We start from the raw sequence: 27,004 nt of genomic DNA, 5'->3' as shown, positions 1-27,004 counted from the left end.
ATAATGATGTATCAACAGTGTACAAATGTTATATAGTGCTAATAAAAAACTTGCCCACATCTGTACTTACAGGTTCAATCACAGCTGGTTCCCCCTTTTGGCCTTTTTCTCCATAAGCCCCATGTCCAGTCACCTAGCCAGTAAAAACAGCCCCAAAAATGAAAATAAGTAGAAAGTCTAAGGACCTAGCACAATAAAGAACTGTAGTAATCTGTAACTGAAAGCTAAAGCTGGAATTGATCTGTGCTATGAAAAATACATCACAGGCACAATCATATCAAACAAAGATACTTAATACATGAGAAATGGAAAATGCAAAAACTGCATGCATACTTTTCAAATTATTGGATATTGTCAATTTGTAGTTTTCCAATAAGATGTAATAGTTTGCATCCCATTAGAAATTTGGACTTAGAATCTAAAACTTCTGTGTGCAACTCACAAAGTTCTTTCGTATTTGAATGAATGTATTCTTGACAATTAACAATGACTCTTTATGGCGTTTTTTTTTTCTTTCAATAGAGTGATTCCACATTTGCACTAAAATAGCTGAGGATTTGAAAAGGTTGAGGATAATGTCACAGTATTTCAATATGAAATATTTTGGAAAAGAAAGAGATATAGATTCATGGCTTGTGCAATTTGTGTTGATTTATAAAGGCACAGATCTCACTAGAAACAGTGCAATAGCTCACAAAAATCAAGTAGCAACTGCTATAGATAATTATGTTTTATTATATTAATGAAGATTGGTTGTAAAAATGACATTGAGTCTCCATCTTTGGAAATATTGCCCCTTTTTTGAAAGTTTCCAGGCATCAAGTACTTTTCGTCTTGCCATTTTTGTCAAAGGTGTTCTAAATACATTCATGTGTCAAAGGAAAATGATATGATATCTCTGGTTCAGCAGATGGGAGTTGTGATAAAGTTGGCACAGGTCAGAGCCTGGGTTCTCATTCAACTCGCTGACTCCCTCAGTTTTGTAGCAAGGCATTTCAAGTTGAAATTTACACCACAGGATTGAGTCTGCACTGTCATTTGCTTAATGCAGGCACAAACAGTGCCTTATGGGCTCTTTGCTTTGCAGATAATCTGACCTTTTCTGTGTCTTTCTGCCACAGTGTTCCCATCTGGGCTAGAAGGAAAAAAGTAAGCTTGTATCACATTGCATAGATAAGGATCATTAAAAAATACAATGACCCTAACAGGCTTTAGAAAGGAATGATAAAAGAAATACAGAAGTATGGGTTTCAAAGTTGGCAGAGAAAAGCAACCTCACAGCATTTGCTGTTATTTCTTGTATCCTTTGTAAACTAAAGTTTTGAGTTTGTGAGGAGAAAATAAAGGTAAGACTGCGCAAATACTACAAACAAAATTCTCCTTTCCTACTATACTCAAGGCCTTCCCAATTAAAAATCCAAATAAGAATTAATTTTGCTTCCAGTCTTACTTATATTAATTTTCTTTGCAGCTTCCACAGTCTGGTAAACTGATAAACGAGGATCTTGGCACAAGTAAAGGAAAATTAAAGCCTTGCTGTTAAGTCGGTGATTAAGTCAGAGGGAAAGAGAGAGCTATAAAACACACAAAAAAGAGCATGATTCACAGGATCCACCATGTCATCCTATCTGTCCTTATATATCCCAAGCTGTTAAATCACTCCCGCAAGTCATAAACCTGTCACTATTGACTAAGTTTATTTTCATGGAAGGGTTCAGACCTTCACCTTTCCACTCATGAATTTTCTCCCTGTAAAGCTACAGAAGCGATAGGATTCTAGACACTTATATGCATTTCAACTTCTTAAGTTAATCATATGAAAATATTAATTACAGTACTTGGATTAGAACTTAATTTCTTTCCAGCTTTAGCTCTCATTTTGGAAGATTTTAAAACCTGTTCATTTTATAATTTTTTTTAAAATTCCACCTCTTCTTTCATCTCCCTCCCATCTTCAACCCTCCCTTCAGCAAAAGAGACAAAAGCCTTGCATTTAAGACAAATCAGAAGTTTGGGATTACTAAAAGAATAGGCCTGCTCCAAAGCCTATAGAAAGTAAGAATACATCTAATATGGACAAGTAGCTCTGGATCAGGGTCTGTACAGTTCTGAGTCTGTATAACTGTAAAAGATCCACTAAATTAAATTATTCTGCATTATACCACCAATCAACTTACGCTGGTTTCTGTGATATCGGTCTCTGCAGGAACACCTGGACCAAACTCCTCATTAGTGGAATCAGTTGGTTTCTCTTCATATTCCTTATATTCATAAAAGTCATATTCGCCTAAATCTCCATCTACCAGCAGATCAGATTCACTGAGGTCTACTCCTCTGCTTCCATATTCAGTTTCCTCAGCTTTTTTATCATAATCCTCTCCAGTTATGTATTCTTCAGCAAATACTTCTTCAACAGGATTTTGCTATTCATATCAGTAGCAAAGATTTTGAAATAGGAGGAATAAATGGGTTATTGTTAGTAAAGCAATGTAAGCATATGCTGATCCACCATGATGACTTGTCAAAAGAAGAAAGAACAGTAGAACTACAGCATATTGTCTTTTAATTAGAGTCTGAAGGAATGGAAGTCCAGTCTTTCAGAGTAATTAAAAGATCTTTCTATTAAGTAGTACAAAGAAGTAATGCCTTTTTAAAAATTTACAAAAACACAATTCAATATATCCAGCACGCTACATGTGCTGCCTGTTTAATGTTACTTTAGTGCCAAATACACCTAAATTTCCCTGCTTGGTTTCACACTTACAAGCATTCATGAATGGACATGTGCACTGCAATGAACAATGAATAAATTCAGAGCTTTTACCAATAGCAATGTACAGGAAGTGCAAGCAGCACTTCAGTTAAGCCCAGCCTTCTACATTATTCTGTGTTGATAAATACCAATGCTGAGCTAAATGTTTCTACTTCTTTTCTCTTGTTAATGATTTTGCACTTTATTTATCACTTTAAAAGTCATGGTTCATGTCTGTCTTGGACATTTACATACTTTTTGTCTGAGTCAAACTCCACCTGCAAAACTCACATTAATTCATTAATTTTATTATTCCTGAAATCTAAACTTCCATCTTCAAGTATGTAAACTGTCAAACCAAGCAACTAACTTAAAAGCGCCAAAGCAGTTTTAAAGAATGCTATATTTGAGATGTACGAAACCATTTTGGGGGCAAGGGGGGAGTAAAAAAGAGTACTGTTTTATTCTGTTACACAGGTCTTTCGAAAGGATAGTTTTGAAAGAAATCAAAGTTCAGATATTACTAATATGAGATTGATATTCTAGATGGTAAGACAAGATGAAGTAGTATAATTTAAGAATATATTAAGAAGCTAATCAACATTCAGAGTAATCAAAAAATATCTTGATCTAATAATGATATTGAAATATATTGCAATTAAAATAGAAGGCCGGGTTCTGATTTAACAGTTGCCGAATTCCATTAGCTACAGGGCTATGCCTTTTGCCTTACAGCTAGAGTAAATGCAGATCTGAACCAATTCTAAGTCAATTTTTTCCTTTATGTAGAATGGCTCTGACTAAGGAGAGCATTAACACTTTGGATCTACCTCATTACAACTGCAGTATTGTACAATTGGCACATAATTGCCCAAGAAACAGAATGATTTCACTATGCCTCTGTTGATCAACTTGTGAGAAGTAAACATGAGATTTAACATAAGAATAGTCTACAGTACATTGAGTCAAAAATACCTTAATTCACCTTCATCTTCCAAGATACAGAGGAAGAAAAACAAAAAACAAATGGGGACCCTTTCAAATGTCCAGGGTGGAGAGGAGGGGAGGGGGAAGGAAGGGGCAGTTTTGTACATCTTTTAAGCAACGTATTTTCATTTTGAAAGGAAAATGTAAAAGAAAAACGCAACAATATTTCTTATAATCAGCCATCATTTTTCTAAAACTAGCATTGATTAATATCCAGACATATTAATCAACACTGGTTTAGGTGTAGCCACCTTAAAATAACATTTAGATTTGTCATTGTGGCTTTCTAAAAACATGGTTTCTAACATAAGTCAAAATAATGACGTTACCCTTTTTTGACAGTTCAAAATACATTTCATTTGAAAAGAACCTCAGTGAAAAGCAAATAATTTGGTTTTGTCAGCTGAGGGACTATTAAAAGGAAATGATGGCTTTTGACTCAACTTCAACATGCTGCTATGGTTTCAGCCACTCTTTGTCTTGTGTTAGGCTCATTTTATGCTGCATCTTAAGAATTACAGGAAAAATTAGAGACTCCACTTCCTAGTAGATGGGGAAGACTATGTGTAGTATTTAACCTGGTTTGTACTAGACGTAGCTCCATTCACATCCACACTGAATGCAACAAGCCTGCATTCCCACAGCATATTTCACTGAACAATTTCCAGAATCATGAAGATTCAATGTGGGGTTCTGCACAAGAAAACAGTAGGTTCTGATATTGGTTGAGGAAGCATAAATTCTCATTAACTGCTATTATAGATATGTATACTACACAGACCTTCATCCTTTTAAAATGTGTTTGTGCTTTTTTAATCCTTGAAATCTGCTGAGCAAGTATTTTTGCCTATCATTTTCTCAAGAATCCTCATTACCTCATTTGCTTCAGTAGTTCTGGAGGGAGCTTCTGTCTGGGGCCCATAGTCATTTTCAGCTATGCTATATTCTTGAAATCCATCAACAATGTTTGCCTAGTATTAAAGAAAAAGAAAAAGTATATTATTTTAAAAATAGGAAAAATTCAAGAGGTATCACTTTGATTCAGGTTATGATATTAGCCAGATGTATTCATCTAGTGGGGTTAGGTTTTTTTTTCTTATTATCAGAGATCTTCCAGTCTTGGTATGGGAAAGATCTTGATTTTTTCTTGGCTACCTTTACCCCTAGTTTGCCTTTTGTTGCTTCTTGATAACTTTTCTTCTTCTTGGATGCATATTTTTCAGATTTTTTTGTTGTGGCCTTTTGAGGTTTGTCCTTTGAGCTAGCGGCCACTGTCCTCTTCTTCTTTTTGACCATGGCTTTCTTTTTCTGCAAACGTTATGAAAGATGGAATGGGAAAACATAAATAAAATGAAAAGAAAATTGAGAAAGCATGAATGAAAGAAGGGTAACCAAACGTGAGATGAATGCTGTCAGCCATGAGACCTTCAATCTCTAACTGCAAGCGTAACAGCTACAGAGTAAAGACATGAGTGAAAGGAAAACATTAAGCTTATATACAGAAGACACAAATTGACAAACCATGTGGTAGGGGACAGCTGGACACCACACAACAAGCAGATCAGACTCTGTTACCTCTGTTCGTGCTACTGTCTCTTCGAACAGTGGGGGTCCCTCTGTTACAGAATCAGTTTCTTTATAATCTGCATCCCCATACTCATAGTCATATTCGATAAAATCTTCTGGTGTGTACTACATTGCAAATGGAAAAATATCAGGCATGCCCATGTTAGTGGTAGCAAACTAGATTAGCAATACTGGAAAGCATCTTAACCTTTACTTAGGAATAAAGCTTAAGGAAATTAAGGTAGTATGAACAATTCAATATAGTTATTCATTTGGGGTAAAAATACAATTTCTTATTTCTTTCAAAGCACAATATAAAAGCAATAAAAAAGCAAGCAGTAGTGCCAGGAAACAACTCTTTTATTGGACTGTGCAGGAGAATCAACTATAATTTGGAATACTTGGAGCACCAAACGATCTTTGTGAAATCATATATTTATTAAATCTTTAAATTGCAAATAATGCCTCTTTTTACCTATACTCTTCTACCTGTGGTTTGTTTTTTTTTTTTTCAGGTGACCAGAAGAGTGGAGAGATGCCAATATCTGACATGAATAAGGTAAATAATTTCAGATACAGGAAAGAGGCCACAACTCACAAACAACCATGGATATCCTCCTCTTGTTTGCTGGAGAGTTCTCAAAACCAGGGAAGCTCCATGGTACACACTGCCTGAACAAAAGCTTCACTGATATAATTTCATTTAAAGGTAAGATCCTCAGCTGCTGTAAATTGCTCCATAGCTCTGTATCTATAATAACTAGTATCAAATGAAGATTTGGCCCACAGAACTTTTACAAGAAAAAATGGAATTAGAATTGGCTAGTGTAATGTTGTGAACATGAACTAGGAAGCCAGGAACTCTTGAGCTGTAATCTTGGCTGTGCCATGAAGATATTGGTCTAGATATTACATGCACCCAGTACTACTCATCAGAGCTGAGAAGGGCAGCTTTAAACTATGTTACCACTCCTGTCATGCTTGAAGCTACAGAAACAGTTTGGTCCTGTAAATTAAAGCAGTTTCATGGCTGCTACCAATTTTCTTTATAGGCCCAGAGAGCCAAAGGAAGGTGGAACTGTGGCCAGAATCTGGTCAAGTGTCTTTTTTCCCTTGTTAAGGAAGAAATATTCTAATGTGCCTCACGTGAGTTAGCCACTTCTGAAATCTCTCTCCTGTTACAAGTCAGCATTACTGTCCGTAAAGCAAAGACAGTATCTGTTTCTTCCATTAGATTGTTGAGAAGATTAGTAAATCACATTTCTAAATGACTCTGAAGATTCATAGAAGCCATAAATACAATCAGCAACAGAAAGAGATTGACATTTAGAAGAAATTGTAAATGAGATTAAAACTGACCTACATATACCAAAATGTATTCTACCATGTGACCAAATAACTGGTTTAACTGTTTTCTCTGGTGAAACCTTCTGATACAATACTTGTACTTATTATTTTAGTGTGCGGAAAAGATGGAGAAGCTGATTTCCTCAGGAAGCATAAGACTGACACTGAAAGGTCTTAATCACCTGGAAACCCCTTTACATGGGTTTCTGTTAATTCACTCCTGTGACTCCTCAGAGTCCTACTACAACCAACAGCTTTTCTTAAAGAGAAGATACAGATTCTTTTAAGCAGTCAGATGCTTTTTGTTTAATTATCCTTTTGATTATATCTACACCCATGCACATAGAACTTGGCTAGGCGCAACATTTCATAAACATATAGAAAGAATGTAACATACTTTTGGTAATTGTCCAAAACTATACTGCACATTAATAAGAGAACTTCAAACCACACTTAACTAACAAAACATTTATCATTTCTGGTGGAGAATACCTTCTCTGTGAAGTATAATGGTGCTTTATCTCTGCCTGTTACATAACATAAGCCATGATTTGAATTCATCAGTGGTACTCTTGGCATTACAGAAATAAGTTGATTCTATTTATACTTTTAAAAACCAGCAGCATTGTGGACTTGAACCTGGTAGGTACTATGTGATTATTCTCTTCCTGTTCAGTAAATTCAGATTTAGTCCTAATCCCAATGAAGTCAATGGAACATCTTTGACTGTACATGATATTGTCCAAGGGCCCCATGACCAGCGATGATACATCTTTACAGATGTGTAAATGTATAAAAATATGTTTTCTGGCTTGTGCAGTTCTGGAAATGCAACTGAATACAACTTGTTTCTACAGAAGGATACCACTGGCATCCAAAAAAGAAAACACAGTGACAAGTTTCTAGGAGACCATAAGCAGCCACATAAAGGAACTAAAGAAAATAAATAACCACATGGATAAAAACAGCCCTTTTGAAATAGTTACAGAACAGCATTGAAATTCCTGTATTTATTTGGAAATTATAAAAATGTGTGCAAAATGCATAAAATCTGATTATCTTATGTTGAAAACTCCATGCAAACTAGGTTGATCTACAAGAAAAGTCATCTTTATTGGAATATACCTCTACAAACTTAGTCACTCTGTCCGAGCAGTGACAACCCATTTCATACTTTTAAATGCTTCATCAGACAAACAACAAGAATCAAACACTCTGCTATGTAATTTTTATTGGTACCAAAACAGTAGACACTACTCATGTTAAATTTTATCCAATACCTTAAGGGATAATTGGAGGAATATTTTGGAGAGAACTACTGTTTCATTAGCTGAATTTAAATTTAAATATGCTGTTAGGAACTTGTTTTAATAATTTCCAGATACATAGATTCCTTTTTAGTAGGCATTGTAGACTTATTCTGAATCTGGAAGCATTCATTCCAGCATTCATTTTGACCAATTAACAATTACATTATAACTCTGTGTTGCAAAGTATTATAACTGTTTTTCAAATTTCCATAGTATGGCTTCCCTCAAGGTAAGCTGAATGGCTGTGTTGAGTTGTGCCAACTATGTGACTAATAAAATTACAACAGTGGGTTACAAAAAGTTCTTCAGAGACCATAAATTAAACAGAAATGTTGACTGGGGAAAAAAAAAAAAAAAGAAAGGAAAAATATCTGTGCCAAGTATGTTAGTATTAAAAAAAGAAAGTGGTGGATAAATTGATATTTATGCTAAGATCTGCCAGAAGCACAGTTTGGAAAGCCAGGCATTTATGAATGAGAACTAAAAAACACATACAAAAAAGCATGAGTATGTGGAGAGAACTATTGCATCATGCATAATCACACAGAAAATACTTCACTTTCGGGTATGGTGCGTCATTCATTTCTATTAAAGAAAATGAAATTTCTTGACATTTTCAAAATATTATCACAAATACAGCGGTACATTTGGGTTGCAATGATACACAGGCACATAGACAAAAAGCACAGAAACGGATGAAAAGTGGGGAATGCCAGTTTCCATGCTGGAATCAGATTACTGCCAAGCAAGTGAAGATCTTCTCCATGGGCTTTTTTTCTTCCTTTTTAAGAGCACAGTATCAGAGGGGTATTAAGGAAATTCTTGAACCTACAAGCTAGGACATGTGGCCACTGTGCTGAAACCATATTCAAGAAGTTCCTATTTTGCAGTACTTTGTAGACCCCTTGCTACAAGGGGGACAAGTGGGAACATGCCATAGCCCTACACTTCCTACACAGAAAGACCTTATTAGCCAGCAATTCTTCCTTTCCAGCTGTTTCTTTCCAAAAGACAAGCAACTCTAGTCTTTCAGGCCAGCTAATGAACAGAGAGAATATGTTTTGTACAGTATTGCGTGTGTTCTGTTGCAATTAGTGAAATATAGATGCAAAATCTTCCAGATGTATTTCCTGAGACACAATCTGTCCATATGAAGGAATGCCTCTCTACGCTCCTAACTTGTAGTAAAGATGTACTTTACAAACGTGCTTTACTCTACAGCATGATTTTACCAACTCAACCTGAAAAAGGCTATTCCCCATTTATAAGATGACACAACAGAACTGGTAAAGGACTGGCCAGTTAAATGAGGACAAAATTTACTAACACTAGGAACAGGTTTAATGGAGTGAATAATTGGGCTTTAGACACCTGTTGTGAAGCTGGCACTCTGGCTTACCCTGCCATTAACAGTCAATATTGGAAATGTGGCACATATCCCTCCTCTTTTTCAGGAGCTACACAACTACAAGGTCACTTTTAGCAAATGACCAGAGACGGCAATGTGACCCACTCAATTTGACACCTCAACAAACCTTAAGAAAAGTGCCATCACATTTTGGATCCTAACATTTCTGAGTGCAAAACCCATGCTACCTCAGGCCTTGCTACTAGTACACAGAAGCTGGGGAGTTCACAGAAATCTGTCACAGTTGCACCACTAATCAAAGGAAAGAGACCCTTGAAAATACAGGAGAAAGCATCTAGAATCTCAAAATTAATTAATGCAAATGGAAAAATATCTTCTGCCACTTTCTAAATTTAGTTAAGACTACTAACTCCAGGAAGAAATCAAAGCCAGGAATGAATGCAAGTATGACAGAGATGAAGAGTGTAGTTGAAGAAAGCATAATTTGTTTCATTAGCTGTATACTAAAGGAAGATACTACTTGCCAGGAATGCAGCCAGAGAATCAAGACACTGTAATGGGATTTAAAGGGACACTTCCCTTGTGGATGATTCTGATGATCCTTCTATGGGTACTCTTAGCCAGGAGCAAAATATACCTACCACAACTGCAGCACCACTTCAATCCTGTTTAAGACATCTGTCTATGAAAGTTTATCTAAACCCTAATAGATAATGGGATAGTTACAGATCTGAGGCAATTGAGATGAGATTCACCAAGTCCTCATAGTAATAGCAAAATAGATACAACTGTATTAACCTTCCTAGGGATTTCCCATGAATATCAAAAAGATGTACTCAAAATGGTATCTTCAACTTGGACAATAGTTTGAACTCAGTGAGAGATTTCAGCTTAGAGACATCAAGTAACACACACTTCAAATGTGATAAAATTTTCTGTTGTTTTTCTTCTCTTGTAAGACCACCAATAGTTACAGAACAGCCGTTCTTGTAATGAATATTGCATATGACTGTCTTCTTACAAATGAAAGGAAGAATAAAACCTGCTGTTTCTTGCTGGGACAAAATTTTTCCACTATGACCTCATGCTTTCTTTACCAGAGTGATTATATTACACTACCAGATCATCACGCAATTCCAATTAAAGAGATGAACTGTTTTCTTCATCAGATGAATTTTAGAAGCAGAAGATCAGCAGCATTCAAGGTCTGTTTCAACTGTGGAATGACTTAAATATTCTGAAGACAGACTTACTCTGAAAAAGAATCTTCTGCTATCCATACTCTAAAACCCTACCCCCCCATTCCAATATGTAGATTTTAGCAATTTTTGCTTTACCTTTCCAAATTACAAGGAACTAACAATCGAAATCATAAATGAAAGAACTGTCATGTGCTAAACTTTTCTGTTGCCTAAATATTATGCTAAATCATCTAGCTAGCTAAGGAGACGAAGATGACTTTGAAACATTCTAGACCCCCTAACACTTTACAAAATACAAAAAATAAAGGATGCCAAGCAAAATGAGGGTTTTAAAAATCAGATGCAGTAATATAAAAAAATAAACAGTGGTAGATATCAAACTTAGGGCAGAAGGAAAGTTGAAAGATTTAAAAGATGGCCTCTTCTACCACATAGTCATATTGTTCATAGAAGTGACAAAAGCAAGGACATAAAAGGAGAGAAGAGAATCTTCAACTTCCAAAGACAGACTCTGTCAAAAGAAGAAGACACTTAAGGTTCTTTATTATGTTAATTGCTTAAAGTAAAAGTCTATATACATATTCAAAGAAAAAGAGAGCTAGAAGCTATCATTAACACCTGCTAAATTATCTAATTTCAGTTCTAAAATTGACATTAAGCATTAAATTAAACATGAAAATAATTATTCTGTATTCTTCAGGAAACTAGTCTTTCTGAACAGTCAAACACTGGAAAGGACACTAAATTAACATGGTCTGAAAGAACGCCTGAAGCCTTCAAGTCAACATATTTGGGGGCCATTTGCGCCTTTGCTTTACCAAGTTCATTTCATTAAACGTGAACATTTCATTTCTTCAAGCAATCCATTAGTTTGGGTTAGGTCCAAAATAAATGAAGCAGAGTTCCTTTGGGGAGCAATCTCTTCAGCAGAAGCCAGACTGTGATTTACTAGGCTGCAGAATGATCTTCCGAGAGATTTGAAAGCCTGATAGCTGGGTCCATTGAAAACTAGACCTGATGACACACCAGAAAGTATACTGCCCAGTATCGAGGAATATGAAGATTGGCTAAGTCTTCCCCTGTTCTAATTTTGGTGAGCTGGACAAGCATATGTGATTGAACTGGAATGGAATTTAATACATCTCCCTTATAGTAGAAAGGGTTTTGAAAACAAGACAGAGGCTAGACTATTCACAAGGTGTTTGTAAGAAAAGCATAGGTATTTTCCTTAGAAAAAATACTCCTGATAATTTTTAAAATATTTCATCCTCACATTTGATCCTTAAAACCTAATTATAGTTTCAGCATGAAGCAAACTTAATGATTACTGAATTAATCTTATAGCTCAGTATTAAAAAAAAAAAAAGAAAAAATGAGTAGAATAGAGCAAAAATGTTAAAAAAAAACCAAAACAACAAAATTGTAGACTCTTTTCTCCTGAAGATAATATTCAGCTTATTCAGCTGAATGGTACATTTGCCACCATGCTCATGAACCTGCAATGTATCTGAATGGCGAGCACTAGTGGCTGCATAGTAATTCATCCTGTCATTTAATTCTGACATTCAATGAGGTTCTATGGAGCCACCAGTGCTTACCATTCAGGTACATTACAGGGTTCATAAAGATACCATATTGTTAATGATTGGGCTTTGTTCTGTAAAATTCTACGATGGAAGGATAACAATCTAGTATAGAGAACCTACATTTCTCACTCATTTCCTCTTCCTACTTCCTACCAGTATACATATTTGCAACTTTTTGCCTCTTCATTTGTCTGCTTTCTCTATGTAAAAATCCTCCAAAATTTGCAGGTCTTAGGAACATTTTGCATGGTCAAATGACTGTGACACTAGGCTGAAATCATGCAAATGCACTAATCTAATTGGTTTCTAAAGTTTTGGTCAGTTTGTTCTCTGCTTAATTATTCTTATCTAAAAGCTATTTAATTGCACCAAACATCTTGAACTCACTAGCAACCTTCTTCTGACATAAGACAATAATGTGCAACACTTTGTGAATGTATTTAAGGTTACAATGTGTTCCTTCAAAGATCTGGGAACCTCCTTCATTGTAAACCAAATACAGTGACTTTTCTGTGCTTGAAATTTCTGGGAATAGAGGTTATGATCATCACATAATAATTTGGTTTGGTCCATTTGGGAAGTACTCTCTCCCACTTGCTGTGTTCAAATTTTAACATTTTCTGTAATCGAATACTCTTTCTTTTTCATCTAGAAGCAGCCACAGACTCACCACATTTTTTAAAGCAACTTGCAGGCAACACATTTTTGGTGTAGTGACAACTGTTGAGGTCATCACTCTGTACTTGACAAGTTACAGAGATTCACACCTAGCTATTCATAGGCAAGAACAAGGACAACTGATGCGTACCTAAATTAATGCAAGTCTCGAAGGTAGAAATAAACGGTAACAAACAAAGTGTGTGGATATTACTATTAATCTATTGCTTTCCCATATTCAAATTTCAGATCGAATGACATCTAGGTCTGATGAAGTTGGAACAGAAGACAGAGGAATAAAAGCATTCTGCACAGGAATGTCACTCTAATGCATCCCTATTCTAATGGCTTAGCCTGAACTGCCCACAGAAAGCCCCACAGCTCTGGCAAACAGCCAAGTTCAACAGATTTTTGCAGAGCCTGTATACGAAAGGTAGTTAAAGGTTACCCATTTGAATAAAACACAGTTACTTGGATCCAGAAAGGACTGATATAATCAAAATGGAAGCAGAAATACGGCACCCAGGTCCAAAGCTCCTATCTTGAAGTCCTTAGGTCACTCCTACCTAATCCCCTATAGAAAGGGAGAGGTGATAGAAGAGGATGCAGGAGGTTGACCTTGGTTAGGTAGGAGAATGGCATGGGGATCAGGACAGCACAGCTGAGTAAGCCTGTAGAGAAGTGTAGAATTTAAGATATGTGCTTCCTTTGTAGGCTGGCTAGGTCTATGTCTTTATTCATAGCTTGTTGTTTTTGTGAATCCCATTTGAAATGCTTGATTCTTCCAGGGCTTTATTTAGGGTAACCTCAGCACTTAATTCAGGGGTGAAAGGACCCTGCAAGTAAAAAGTAGGCACTGAAATCCTCTCTGTTGCATCACTGAAATTGCAATTTGAATCTGATGCTAAGGTAAAAAGAAAATGCAAGAAGAAAAAGCCAGTCCCAATGTAGCACTTCAGGTATCATCAGTAAAGACACTTTGATTATAAATCAGTGCCCAGTAAACCTACATATGAGAGCAAAGTCAATGTCTTAATCTCTTGAGACAAACCGAAACATTTAAAAAAGCAAATATTGCATTACTGAGGCTGCAATCAAGTGGCACACATCCTCAGGTTCATTTAATGGACAATCACTACAATATATTCTAATCATTCTTCTCATTTTATTGTTGGTACCTTAGTTTTAGTTTAGATGAAGTCCTAGACCTTGCCTCCAATAAACACATAAACAATTCTACCAGTTGAACTGGAGAGATGGCATAGGGTGGAAATGAGTACCACAAAGGGAAAGGACTCATTTAAGCAAGAGTTGCTATTGAAATAAACGTCCAAAAGACTACTATGTTGAGTATTTGACTGTTTACTCCTTTGAAGAAGGAAACACTGCCCAGAGCAGTGAGGATTACACTCAGTTAAACAAAGTACTTTTGCCTTTAAATCTACATCATCTCAGCCAATTCTTTCTCTCTAGATGTTTCTTTAGTGGTCTAAAAATCATCCAACTTTTCAGAATACCTCCATTCCCAGGCTGAGAACTTGCCAAGAGACTACAACAATGTGTGATATCAAGTGAAAACCTACTCAGCTTCCTAGGTGCAAGTCTACAAACATAATTTACTATTTCACTGACAAAAGCCAACCACTTCCTTTGGGTTTTGTAGTCAGTGCTGGAAACACACACTAATAGGCTCTGCAATCACATAATTAGTCTCTTTCCTCTAAGTCAAGTATCAGTTTCTCATTCTGGTCTGCAATAATTCCAAGGCTCAGAGATGTAAGACCAGAAGGGACTCTTAGATCACCTTAACTAACTCCTGTATACTTTCAGACTTCAAGACTTCTTACAGTCACCCTGTAACTAAGCCAAGTAAAGTACAAATGACATTTCCCAAAACTTTTAGGAAGGTATCTATCCTTGGCTTGAAGATATCTAGAGATATGCCATTTTGGTAATTTGTTCTTTCATTCCTAAAAATTTTCTCTGCTGAAATTATCTAACTTTCTTTTCTCCCTCCTCTGGCCTCATCAGTTGTCTGCAGTCAGTATATTCTTTTTCAGAAGGATATTGGCATATGCTAACAGAGCAACATTTCAAGCTTTTGTCATTGTTGTGGACAAGTCAAACACATTAAGTTCTCCAGCTCTCAAAGTCACAACAATCATGCAGCTTTTATTTGAATCATTTCCATTTTTGCAATATTTATTTTAGTGGCTAAACACCCTGACCATATGTGATGTTTCAGTATATATTTCGAGCAACAGCAACCAGAGAAGTAACATCACATCTGTATTCTTATTCCTTTGTTTACAAATTAAGACATGCACTGCATTTTTTGCCTGCATTGCTTTCAGTGCTCATGTAGAAATTGTTTCCCTGCTTTAAGAACCAGAATCTTCTGAGGCTATTGTCTAACAAGTATTTTCAGCTTCTGCTGGCTTAAGCCAAAGCTGACACTGAAAGACACAATCCTGCCTAGTGCTCATCCCAGTATTCTCTCTTCCCTCTTTCTATCACAAGAGTTTGTGTGAAAACCAGGAAATCAATTGAGCTAAACAGGAACCTTCTCATGCTGGTTTTCAGCTTGATTAGTATCCCAGTCTGGTAAATCATGTGTCCCCAAAATTGCTTTCACTGATATAGCAGCAGACGAAGCCCACAGATGGGGACAAGCTGCTGCAGACAAAAGGTTCTTTTGTTAACACAAGCAAAGAGCTTGTATTGAAGTTGATATTTCCTACTTCTTTATGTTTGTCCTGCATTTTTAAATTTTTCTGGTATGTGTGTAACATTGCCTTTAGTTGTGTTATCACTGTTTACTGCTCTGCAATATTGTGAGTGACAAATTTTAATATAATCCATTTTACGTTCATTTCTGTATTAGCACAATTTCTGAGAAACCCTACTAAAAAGTACATTTAGTGAAAGATCTCTGTTTATAGTAATTTCTGAAATAAGGCAGCCAGATGCGAATCTCTTTGTAAGGTACTTTTTCTTTACCAAACAATGTCTCTTTCTCCCTTTCTTTCTTTCTTTCTTTTATTTTCTTTTTTTTTTTCATTCAAATATCATATATTGACAAATCAGAAGCTTTATGAAGATCTAAGTCTATAAATTCTATCAGATATCACTACCAAACTTGTAATCTCCTCAAAGCACACAATCAGGTGTTCTGAAATAATTATCTTTCATAGAGATTGGCTGTAATTATATTTTAATCTTTTAATACCTTATTTATTTTTGCAATCAACAGTTTAAATAAATCAGCATTGCTAGCTTTTATAACTTCTTCTTGTACCTAAATAAGACTTGTTTCATTTATTTCCTTAAAATGAATTTTCTAAGCGATTTGATAGGCTGCATATATCCAAGATAACAATGTGCTTTAACAAGCTTTTTAATAATCTAACAGACAATTCTATAATTCTGGGCAAGTCAGTAATTTATTCCATTGCATATTCATCACACTGGTAGCATTGCTGCCGTGATTACTTCAGATTACTAAGACACAACATGTTAAGAGATCCATTGTCTTCACTTGGAATATTCATATAAAGTTAAACATATAAACTCATGGACAGCAACAAGGAAACGGTGTTTTAGCTCAGAAAGCAAAATATTTCCATCACCACTCAGTGCAACAAATGGAAGCAAACAGAAATGGCAGTTCTCCATTCTCAAAACCTTTTAGCTCTTTTCAAACTTTCTCAAATTCATTTAAAAATGTTACACTACAAATTAAGATCTCTGATTTTACTTTTTCTCTGTAGGTACTCCCACAAACCATATATGTGATTACAGAGCAAAAAATAGGTCTTAGAAAAACACATTAAAAATCCACTAACCCCAAGAGCATTTTTGCAATGGCTGCTGTATTTAACTGTATTTGCTGACACCAGTAGCAGTTGCATTGGGCTATAGATGATCTCTACTCAGGATGCTCAAGGAGAACAGCACCAATTGTTTGACTTGATGGTTCCCTTTCTTTGTTTGGTGCCAACAGACTGTTTTCAATGGATGTGCAGCATATAACTGGAAATTCTATATGATGAGCATATTACTGTATATGTGCACATAGTTTTTACAATTACAATGAGGCTTATTTTTCGTTTGATCTACAAAGGAGTGCTGTCAACTGATGCTAGTGTTAAACAGCTTTGACATATTACAAACATAATATTTGACAGCAGGAGATTTAGCTAGTCATCCATCCAAAATAATTTGATTTTGCTATCTTTTATTTTCTTGTCATAAAATATGCTTTCAGCCTGTTCTGTTTTGGCATACAGTGTACAGAGATCCACATAGCCAGGCACACAGACAGAAGGTCCTACAGGGTCCTCATGAAGAGGCCAGGCTCCATACACTGTAATGTAGCGTAAAGGCCTCTGCCAATGTGTAATTGACTTGACACATCTTGAACTGTACCTCTGATGCAATGGATGTGGGAGTCTCTTTGAATTAATTCTGGGACCTATGACCATATATTACTTGATGACATAATTTTCAGTCAGAATAAACAGTAACAACAAATACAACTATTATGTATTTAGGAAAAGTTCTGTCTCAAATTGGCTCAAAGCAGGCATTCAGAAGAATTCAGCAAGTTCTTAATGGTGATCTCTTAAGCAATCACTAACAATAACCAGTCAGATCACACACAGTTGGCTGCATACTAACTGTTCAGAGTCAAGTCCAATTAAGACTAGTTACATGTTGCAAAAGCTTTCCACTTTACACTGTATGATGCAAGTATTTAGAATGTGTACAACAACACCTACAACTGCTGAACCTCAGAGGTCTGATCTGAGGAACTACTCAGTGAATTCCTCAGTTTATGGCTGTGAGAACTGTCTTAAGCAACAAACGGTTTCTGTAAACACTTTTTGTGTTTCTGGGATAAATTCCAGCTCTGTTTTGTCCCTGATGATATTTACCCGCTTCAAATGGAGCTGGCTGGAATAATATTGTGTGTACACACATTTGTACACTGGCACAGCTCACTAGAATACATGGCATTTCTAGTAGAAGAAGTTTACAATTGCAGAATAGGCGTAGCCTCCCATATCTTTCAAATGTGGCATTTGACGGTATTCAGTATCAGTGAAGCCATTAATGTACACAGGCAGAACAAACACGTAAAACTAAACAAACACATATTGCTATTATTTTTCAAGAAATTACAGTTTACCTTTATTGAGCGTGCTGGTTATTCAAATACCAGTGCGATAGGTCCTTCAAATGCTTGACATAAATGAGTGGATAGCAAAAAACAATGCTATCCCGCAACCTTCCTCCCTCATATCCAGAACAATGCATGCCATTTAGCTGTAAATGCTCCTTGGGTAACTTGCATTCAGCACAACCACTAATGTGCAATAAGTCTAGTAATACACGACTGATTACTCACCTCATCAACTTGAGGATCTTGAGCCTGAGCAGCATTGGGCACTGGGGAGTCACAGTCTGGGCTATAATGCTCACAATAGTCATATGCAGCTCTGGGGTCAGCTATAATCAACAGCTGCTGTATCTCACCCTGCAGGAAAGCAAATGTAGATTAATTAACAAAAACAAAGATTGTCTACAGTTCATCAGCAGTACAGGGTTTTCATTCAGAAAACAAAACTCAGCACACAGTACTTAGATTAGATGTTAACATACATAGTTATAAATAACATATCTACTTAATTTCGGCTGCTATTCTGGAAAACATCTTAACTGTTGCTCATGTGGCGAAACAATGCAAATTAATGCTGAATGGACTATGTGTAAAATTCTGGCTTAAAATGCTGTCTGATTTGGAATGCGGAGGGTGAGAAGGTGTAACTCCTGCTCTGTCACTTTCATGCTGTTTATTTACTCCTTCACTGGGAACTAGTCTAAATTCCTCAGATTTAATTCAGGGTACTTCCTATTACCAGCATGCAGCTCAGCATGCAAGTGATCAACAATATAGTTCTGAGAGTTTACATCACATCTGTACCCTCAAAGAAGGGAGAAAATAAAAGAGAGACAGTTACTGGAATAAAAATAATTAAGCACTGTGTAAATACACACTATAGAAAGTGTTGAAATAAAAATTTTAACAGCTAACAAACTTTTTTTTTTTTCATCTCTATTCCCATATATCATGCATAAACCCAACACCACAGTAAAGAGACCAAATATTCTGGATAAGAAAAATGGCTCTGCTGAGATCCCCTACAGAGACCTTGTGTGTTTATCATTTTCCTCAGAAAGCTGTCTGGTTTCCAGTGTATTACTTAACATAGTGGTACCATTTAAAGAGCGTTAGGTAAATTCCTGCCAACATTTCCACTATAAATTTCCTCATTCAGGAGCTTCTTATGCTGTCATAAAAATAAGGTTGTTAAAAATTGGCACACGTTCTTGGTCAAAACCTATTAACTTTAATCTCTCATTATTTCTCCAAAAGGGGGAATTTTTAAGCTTTTACATACTTCTCATGTAATTTTATTTTGTTTTTACCAAAAATGGGGGCAAAGAAATAACTTTGTTAGTATACTTGTGCATGGTTTGTCTTTAAAGAGAAAATATCATTACTGATGGAAATGTACAGTTGGGAAAATTCTCAGTTATCTCAGTACTTCCGAAATTTCTTTACATGTCTCGGGACAATTGCCTTTAACAAATTAACAAAATCAGATAATATTTTCAAATAGTAAAGAATGATTTGCAATGCTCCTTCCTTTCAAAAAGAGAAGTCACAGAAAGAAGCAAAAAAAACCGCTCAAACTGAAAATAATCAAAGAACCTTCTGCAGTTCTCCTAGTCCTACAGTATTTTTTACTAACTTATTTAACAGAAAATATGTTTCTTAGCACATAATAGCTATACATTGCAAACCTGTTTTCTTATAGTACTCTCAACTCACTTTATAAGCTCATGTATGTCTCAAATTAATTTAAAGTTGGAATATACACATATAAAATTTAAGCTTCCAGAAATACTACAAATGTCACAGTTTGTTTCCCTGCCAGTGGCTCTGGACTCTCTCTTTTATTTTCCTTAGCTCACTAATGCTTCCTGATTCAGACATCATCCTACAAAACTTGCTATACATTCAAAGAAGTTCCCCCTTTGATTCTTTGCATGACTCCATCAAGAGTGGGAGTGCTTTGAGAGGTTTAGTACAGTCATTGTCAGCCTGGGCTATGCATCCCCCATCTCCAGTAAAGTGTTTCCGAAGCGCTCTGCCCTTCCTCTTTCACCAGCCAAATTCAAACTAAGTGAAGCAGAGGAATAAGTTTGAGAGAATTAGCAACTGAAAAAGAGATAACTCTTTCAGAGCAACCATTAGAGACAGATGTGTAGAACCCTCATCCTCACCCTGTTGAGCTCAGGTCATTGTCTTGCTACATGCCGCTGAACATACATGGCTTTTGGAGATGCCCACACAGATCACCATGTGTGCAGTGTGCCAGCTAGTGTGAGTAATGCCAAAACTGCTCCTGAAACTACTGCTGCTTAGTATGATATGCTAAGAGAACCCAGGTTGGGGAATATTGCCAGTATTCTGGAGCAAGCTTCGTGCTGATCTTGAATGCCATGGAATTTTGGCACTGGGTTTTGTCGGCTTGTGTGTTTGCAAGAAGCACTCAGCATGCTGTTACCACTTGGCTTAGATGTCCCTAAATTGGTTAAAGCTGTTCCTGATCCATTGACTGCACTTCCCAACCCCGCCTGTCTGTCTGTCATGGGTCCACATAGAGGGAGGCCCTCAGAAGTCTCACCCAGTATACAGAAATTGCTGCTGGCGATTCATGTGTCAGAAGTTTACTGAGGAACTGATTGATTTTTACATTTGGTTTCTCAAACATTAATCTTTCTCTTTGTCCTTTAACATCTGCTATACAAATATGTCCAGGAAATTATTGTTTTTCTATTTTTTAATATTATTTTTCTGTCTTTGCTAATTAGATGGCTTGAGTATTTGTATATGATGTATTGGCAGTGCTGTTCCACTAGCCAGTGAAGAGTTTTCATTTCAAATAAGGTCAGTCATTTCAGCACATGAAATTCCACATATATTATTATGGATTTCATTATTGTAATTTATCATTCTAAGGTATTCATTGGACAAATCTGCAATCTTTCTCTTTGAGAAATTTTCACGAATCACTTCAGTCTTCACAAACACATTCTTTGATCTTAACTGCTTGACTTTGTGAGACTGAAATATAATTTTATAAAGTTCTTTGCAAATAAACTACAAATACTTAATCTGGTCATACTCCATGACCTGGTGTCAAATATTAGGCACCTAATATTCTACCTGAACAAGTTCCAAGAACTTGAAATGAAAAAATGGATAAAATGGAGTCAGGGGTTATTAACAGTTCTAATAGTTGCTCTCTAAAACAACACTGAGGTATCTAAACATATATGCATAAAGCTATTCTTACATGAAACTTCCAGGAAAAAAGGAAGTGTCACAGTATTGAATTATGAAACCAAGAAAGGAAGAGCAAAGATGCAGCAGGAGACAAGAGAACAAAGAAAAATTTACAGATATACCCGAGCATTCTTAAAATACTCTGAAAAATGCATAGAGAGAAAAAAAATCACAAAAGGCAGCTTTCTGTATAGATTAGTTCTATTTCCTTGTCTATGAAATTGTCATAACCAGCTTTGTTGGGAAAAGCTGCTCAGGCACTTTCACAAAGTTGATAGATGATATACAGTGTGCTATACAAGTCAAATATTTGATGTCTCTGCTGAGCCAGTATTCCACCATGATTTGGTGTCAGAAATAAGTGAAATGACAGTAAAATGCAGAAGCAGAGAGCTTGTGGTGAGGTATCAGACAGATCACAGAATCATAAAGTAGTTTGGGTTGGAAGGGACCTTCAGAGGTCATCTATTCACAGTCCAACTCCCCTGCCATGAGCAGGGACATCTTCACCCAGATCAGGTTGCTCAGAGCCCCGTCCAGCCTGGCCTTGAATGTCTCCAGGCACAGTCACTCTGGGCACAGTCACTTTTTCATCTTATTACTTGTAGTGATATTCACGCTTAACTTGCCCCCCAAGCTGCAAATACCCTATTTAGCCCTTAAGAAAAATCTGCTGCCTTACAACAATTTTTTAATCTTGGATAATACTAAATACAATGTCTTTTAAAAAGTGTTTATCAGATATTTAACATTATTAGGGATGAGAAATCTGAGAGCTAGGAGGTATTCAAGCATACCTTACATTAAACAGAAGCAAACTTCACAAATTATCCAAAACATCTAAACAAACAAAGAAATCTAAGTAATCTTTCTAGTTGCACAATTAGGATGCTACGTAACAACATGACTGGACCAGAGTTGAGAATTCATGTTGTAGTTTCTTATTGTAAAATAATTAGATTTTCTATAATGATTTCATTAGGAGAAAGCTTATTGTTCTTTTTCCAGCCTGACAAAAAAAAACAACCAACCAAATAAAACAAAAAAATAAAAAACCCCACCAAAACCAAACAACCAACCAAAAAAAACCTAGTGAAAAATTATGCAGCAATTACTTAAATGTCTAATTTATATATTAGAGGTTCAGAAAGACTTTCCACAACTAGAGTGGGAGGGTTAGAACCAGCAAAATATCATCCTTCCGATTAATGTTCTGAATAAAATAAGTACTCTTTCTGTGCTTATAAGCATAAATAGATTTTGAAAGATGGCCACCTAAATGGTGATAAAAGCATAACAAAACCAGTGCTAGAGACCGTATCAGCTCAGGAGAACAACATCAGTATCTTCCATTTCCATATGATGCCTGAAGCCTAAGAATTACAGAGTGGACTTTTCTTCAGTAAATCAGTAGAAACCCTAACCCACGTATATGTGCTAACTTTCTCTAATTAGTTATGTGACAGTACAACTATAAATTCCAAAGAACAGAAGTCTAGACAGCCTGGATATCGTTACTATAGAATTTAGAAAAACCTGCTGCAGAATTCATTTATTCTTCCTGCAAAGATCTGAGGGATTGAAGAATTCCAGGGGCCTTTAATATAATATTCCATAACCCAGGCCCATTGCATAATATAGCTAGAGAAAGATATTTAGAGCCTGCCAGACTGAAGCACTGTAAAAGCAATACATTGTGAAAGCAGAATTCAATTCTGTACAGGTCAAAGTTTCCATAGAAATCAATGTCTTCTTGATTCTTTGAAACTCCATGGTTATAGGAGTATATATTCAGCTTAGTTAAGAAATAGGTTGATATACCAATTATCATTTTTAACCTTCAGAAAATAGCTGCTCACATACCAAAGTCTACTGCAAATCTTGGCTGAGAGATTAGATGTTGTTACAAGGCCTGTGTATACAGCACATGTACATAACCCAGATGTGTGCACACACACACGTGTGACCAAGGATATCCTATTTTCTTGATAAAAGATCTACAAATCCGTTACATTGTCATTTATCTTTGAAACCTCATTTACAGATGTTTTTAAAAACTTAAACATATTACACATAATATTAAATGAGGTGATAATAAATCCTATCTGTAAAATTTGCTGGAGACGATGTAACAGGCAGCATTTTTGAGCCCAGGTTGTTAATTTTAAATGTAATTACAGACAGTTTAGTTAAGTGATCATTCCTTTGTTTCTTGGGAATATTCCTTGAAAATTAAATTGAACTCGAACAAATTACCAGACCTTTGCTTTCTTTTTCTCTCTCCTTTCTGCTTTCAAAAATATGGAAGAGAAAGAAGGAAAACAGAATTATTTACTTTTGTTCATCAAGCATAAGTTTGGAAATACTATTAAAAATAGCAAATACCAAATCACCATTCTTTCATTCTAACTAAAACCAAAATCAAAATAAACAAAAAAAAAAAACACCCACCAAAAACCCCCAACTATCTAAACAGAAAGCTTTTGTAAAAATAAAAAATGCCGTTTTTTTATTGGATGACTCTGTTTGCTTTGCTTTTATTTTTTCTTTTTTCTTTTTTGTTTTTTTTTCCTCCTCGTGCTGGAAGTTGGCCACTCTGGTGTTGATAGCTAGAAGGCTTGTTCTAAATATATTTGCCTGGAACCTATTGCATTTTTTCTTGTTTCTGTCCCATTTATGTTAAACATTACTTTTTAGTCTGACTGACAGAAAACATTTAGCGGATCCCTAGCCATTACTGAAGGTGACATATAATCAGAATCATTTTGGCTATGTCCACACTAGCAAGTAGTGCAGCTCAACAGGACAGTGTGAAACAGAGGATACTGATGACACATCATTCACACTACCTGCCTTTGGGGGAGCTTTACTTTGGCCTAGCTTCTACTTAAGCCATACAGCAATTGCGGACAGCCAGTAAAAGCTCTACCCATCCTCCTACTGCTGCCTTTTCAGGGAGTGTGCACACCAATAAACAGCCGTGCTGCACTTGCGCTCTCAGATTTCCCATGCTCACAGATGTATGAGGGATGGTTACTCAGCTGAAGTGATCTGTAGGTTAAATCATATTGCTGTCAAGGTACTATCACTCTATCTTCAACTACTCTCTCAGGTTATTTAAAGGAAAGCTATGTTGTACATAAGTGTACAAATACTTTTTTTCATTAAAATGAGTTAATGCATAGTATCAAAATCTAAACCCTTTATTAACAAGGATTTCTGCAAGGATTTAATCTCATAAACGGTGTGCAGTTAAAGCTTTCATTGGTTTTAAATCAGTCTTGTAGACATCAGATTATGTCTTGTTATACTCATTTGCAGCACAGTGTCTAAAAAATAATCTTTGTATTGGTCTGACATGTGGGGAGTTTGGGAGGAAAAAAGGGTCTATAGGGAAATAACTGCCTAAAGAGTCTGCTAGTTATTAACTTATTATAAAATACTTATAAAAAACTATTGTATTGTTCACACCAACAGTACTAAATGAGGAGTGACAAATCCTTAAAGCTGGCAAAGAATAAAAAGATCCCTGCTATTTATCAAATATTTACGCTACAAACATATTTGAATGGATACAATTCAAAATTCTTTTACTAGGTGCCATGTACCAGCATCTGACTATTTTTTTCCTTCAAAAAAGAAAAAAAAAGTATACTATTTTAGGAATTCTCTTCTTTGCAGTAAGCACTTACAAACCAGCCCTTTTTGTGCTATGTATTTGAAAACACGGAAGAGATTAATTTCAAATGACACATGTAAGAGCTTGAGTTATACTGTGTCAATCTTTCATAAATAAGCATTTATAAATCAGTCTCACATTTGTCAATAGATCCACTTCCGTGAGCAAGTGCTTACCAGAGTAAGTGAAGGTCTCATAATTCGGCAGTTAGTAATTACATGGTTTCTAGATAACATAATTTTATTATTTTAAGACACATTCACAACTTATAATTTGCTTCTCAAGCATTTGTATGCACCTGATACTTAATGTTTGCTTGTATTCAATATATTGTATGTGACATTATTTTGATTTCCATATTAATTGAGCACAATGTAACAAAATCTGATTAGCATTTAAATTCAGGAATGAATAGCAAGCAACTCCAAATTAGAATTTCCTCATAGGAAACACATAACCTCCCCCAGCATTTGGAAAATACTTCAGATTATTTTTATCCTGCTTGTAAAGCTAAACCAGAAGATCTTTCTGAGAACATTCCTAAAATATGCCTCTTAGTGTTAGCACCAGAGGGTAAACTCACCAAAGAGTATTATGTTTGCTGAATATACAAAAATAGCAAATTAGGTAAGTCATTTTTCATGCTCTTAGGACACCAGTCAGCCCTTTCCTTCTTTCAGTGGTGATCTATCTGATCTCTGTACACTCAGCATGGTTACTTACTGAGAAATTATTGATCATCAGCATAGGAAAGTTATATCAAAGCATCCACGTTAAACCAGCAAGCAAAAGTCGGAGAACTGGCCAGAAAACAGAAGTTAACATTAGGAATAGAAAAAAAATACAAGGAAATTGCCAAGAATGTAATTTCATTAAATTTTGTTGTAGTACTAATTTTAAATGATACTATTAGAAGCAAAGAATATTTACTCCACTGTGATGTAACACTGTTTTAAAATAAGTGTGCAATATTCCTCATAGGAGCCGTATTTGTTCTGAGGATTCTAAATGAATGGTCCATGCAAATATGTTAGAGCAATACGACTGAAGAAGTAATTTCCTTTTTCTTCTCAGTGAGTCTCAGCTGGAATTGAGGTAATGACTTGTCACATCAATGTAGGAGATTTCAGTAAAAATTTGACAGAGGATTACCAGCTTCCTTTTTAATTCTTCAACACATGACAAAATCCCGCAGATAAAAGTATTTTTTTAAGTCATTCCAGCAAATTCTGTTAGTTATTTCCTCATGTTCATGCTTGACTTCAAGAAAAATGTAGGGTTATTTTTTGAGTTTCTTCAATTAATCTACCAATTACAATTTTCTAAGTATGTCTTCAGCCAACCTTACTGACTCTTCCAAGAGTTGCTAATCAAAAAATCATTGCATCCCATCACATCACTTTGCAGCTGTTATTCATCTATAGGGCTTGAAAGAGTGGAGGCAATTGTATAACCAACTGCTAAGGTAGAGATGGAGGAAACTATCACTGAGGAGGAATGTCTAGAGTAGGAATTATTTTCCCTTAAAACAGTTACTCTTTGTCATGACTCAAAGTTTCATCTTTCTTTCTGAGTGGCTAATAACCTCTGCAATGGAAGAATGGAATAGCTGGAAATTTTCAGAACTGTCATTTTATTTGCCCCTTAGATAACCTATGCTCCTTCTGTATTCCCATGGGAATGGTGTTAACTGCTCTTTAACAAAAAATTTTTTGCAGAATTTGAAATTTAAAACTATTTAAAATCTAGAGGACAGATATAACATCATAGTAGTAGTTAACTTCAGAGATTAAAGACCCCTAGCATGCTTCCATTTTACTCAATGTTACTTAATGCAAATGATTAAAATAAATATCTCCCTTCATGCACATATCATCAACCACTGTAGTTATTTTCAAACTGCTATGTACAATCATTTCAGCAATTCTGAAACTTCAGTCAGGTGTTTCATTTAGCAATTGCACTGAATAAACCAAACCAAACACCACTGGTTAGTTACTGTGCACTTCTCTCCTTGACATCTGTTTAAATGCTTACAAACTTTGCAAGAATAAGCCAGGGCCTTAGTTTCTATTAGAATCTAAAATCACTCTTAAAACACTAACAAAATATCAGTTTTTCTACTTTTAT

General features: G+C 35.7%; 1 protein-coding gene across 7 annotated transcripts in view; it reads right to left on the bottom strand.

The window, feature by feature from the left end:
- Positions 1–27,004, bottom strand: part of COL11A1 (collagen type XI alpha 1 chain) — a 147,463-nt gene that overhangs the window by 94,128 nt on the left and 26,331 nt on the right. The window contains exons 5-10 of one of the 7 annotated variants that reach the window (XM_065841764.2): positions 18,187–18,315; positions 5,315–5,431; positions 4,895–5,047; positions 4,615–4,710; positions 2,178–2,423; positions 71–133 (exon numbers count right to left, since the gene is read on the bottom strand). In XM_065841764.2, the coding sequence (XP_065697836.2) occupies positions 71–133; positions 2,178–2,423; positions 4,615–4,710; positions 4,895–5,047; positions 5,315–5,431; positions 18,187–18,315 (804 nt within the window). The remainder of the gene's footprint in view (positions 1–70; positions 134–2,177; positions 2,424–4,614; positions 4,711–4,894; positions 5,048–5,314; positions 5,432–18,186; positions 18,316–27,004) is intronic. The other 6 variants (XM_065841765.2, XM_071810354.1, XM_071810355.1 and 3 more) reach the window with 6 other exon arrangements.

The sequence above is a fragment of the Patagioenas fasciata genome, chromosome 6, assembly GCF_037038585.1.
Source record: "Patagioenas fasciata isolate bPatFas1 chromosome 6, bPatFas1.hap1, whole genome shotgun sequence".
Lineage (NCBI taxonomy): Eukaryota > Metazoa > Chordata > Aves > Columbiformes > Columbidae > Patagioenas > Patagioenas fasciata.
The sequence above is the reverse complement of the archived record's forward strand: the minus strand, read 5'-3'. Positions and strand labels throughout refer to the sequence as shown.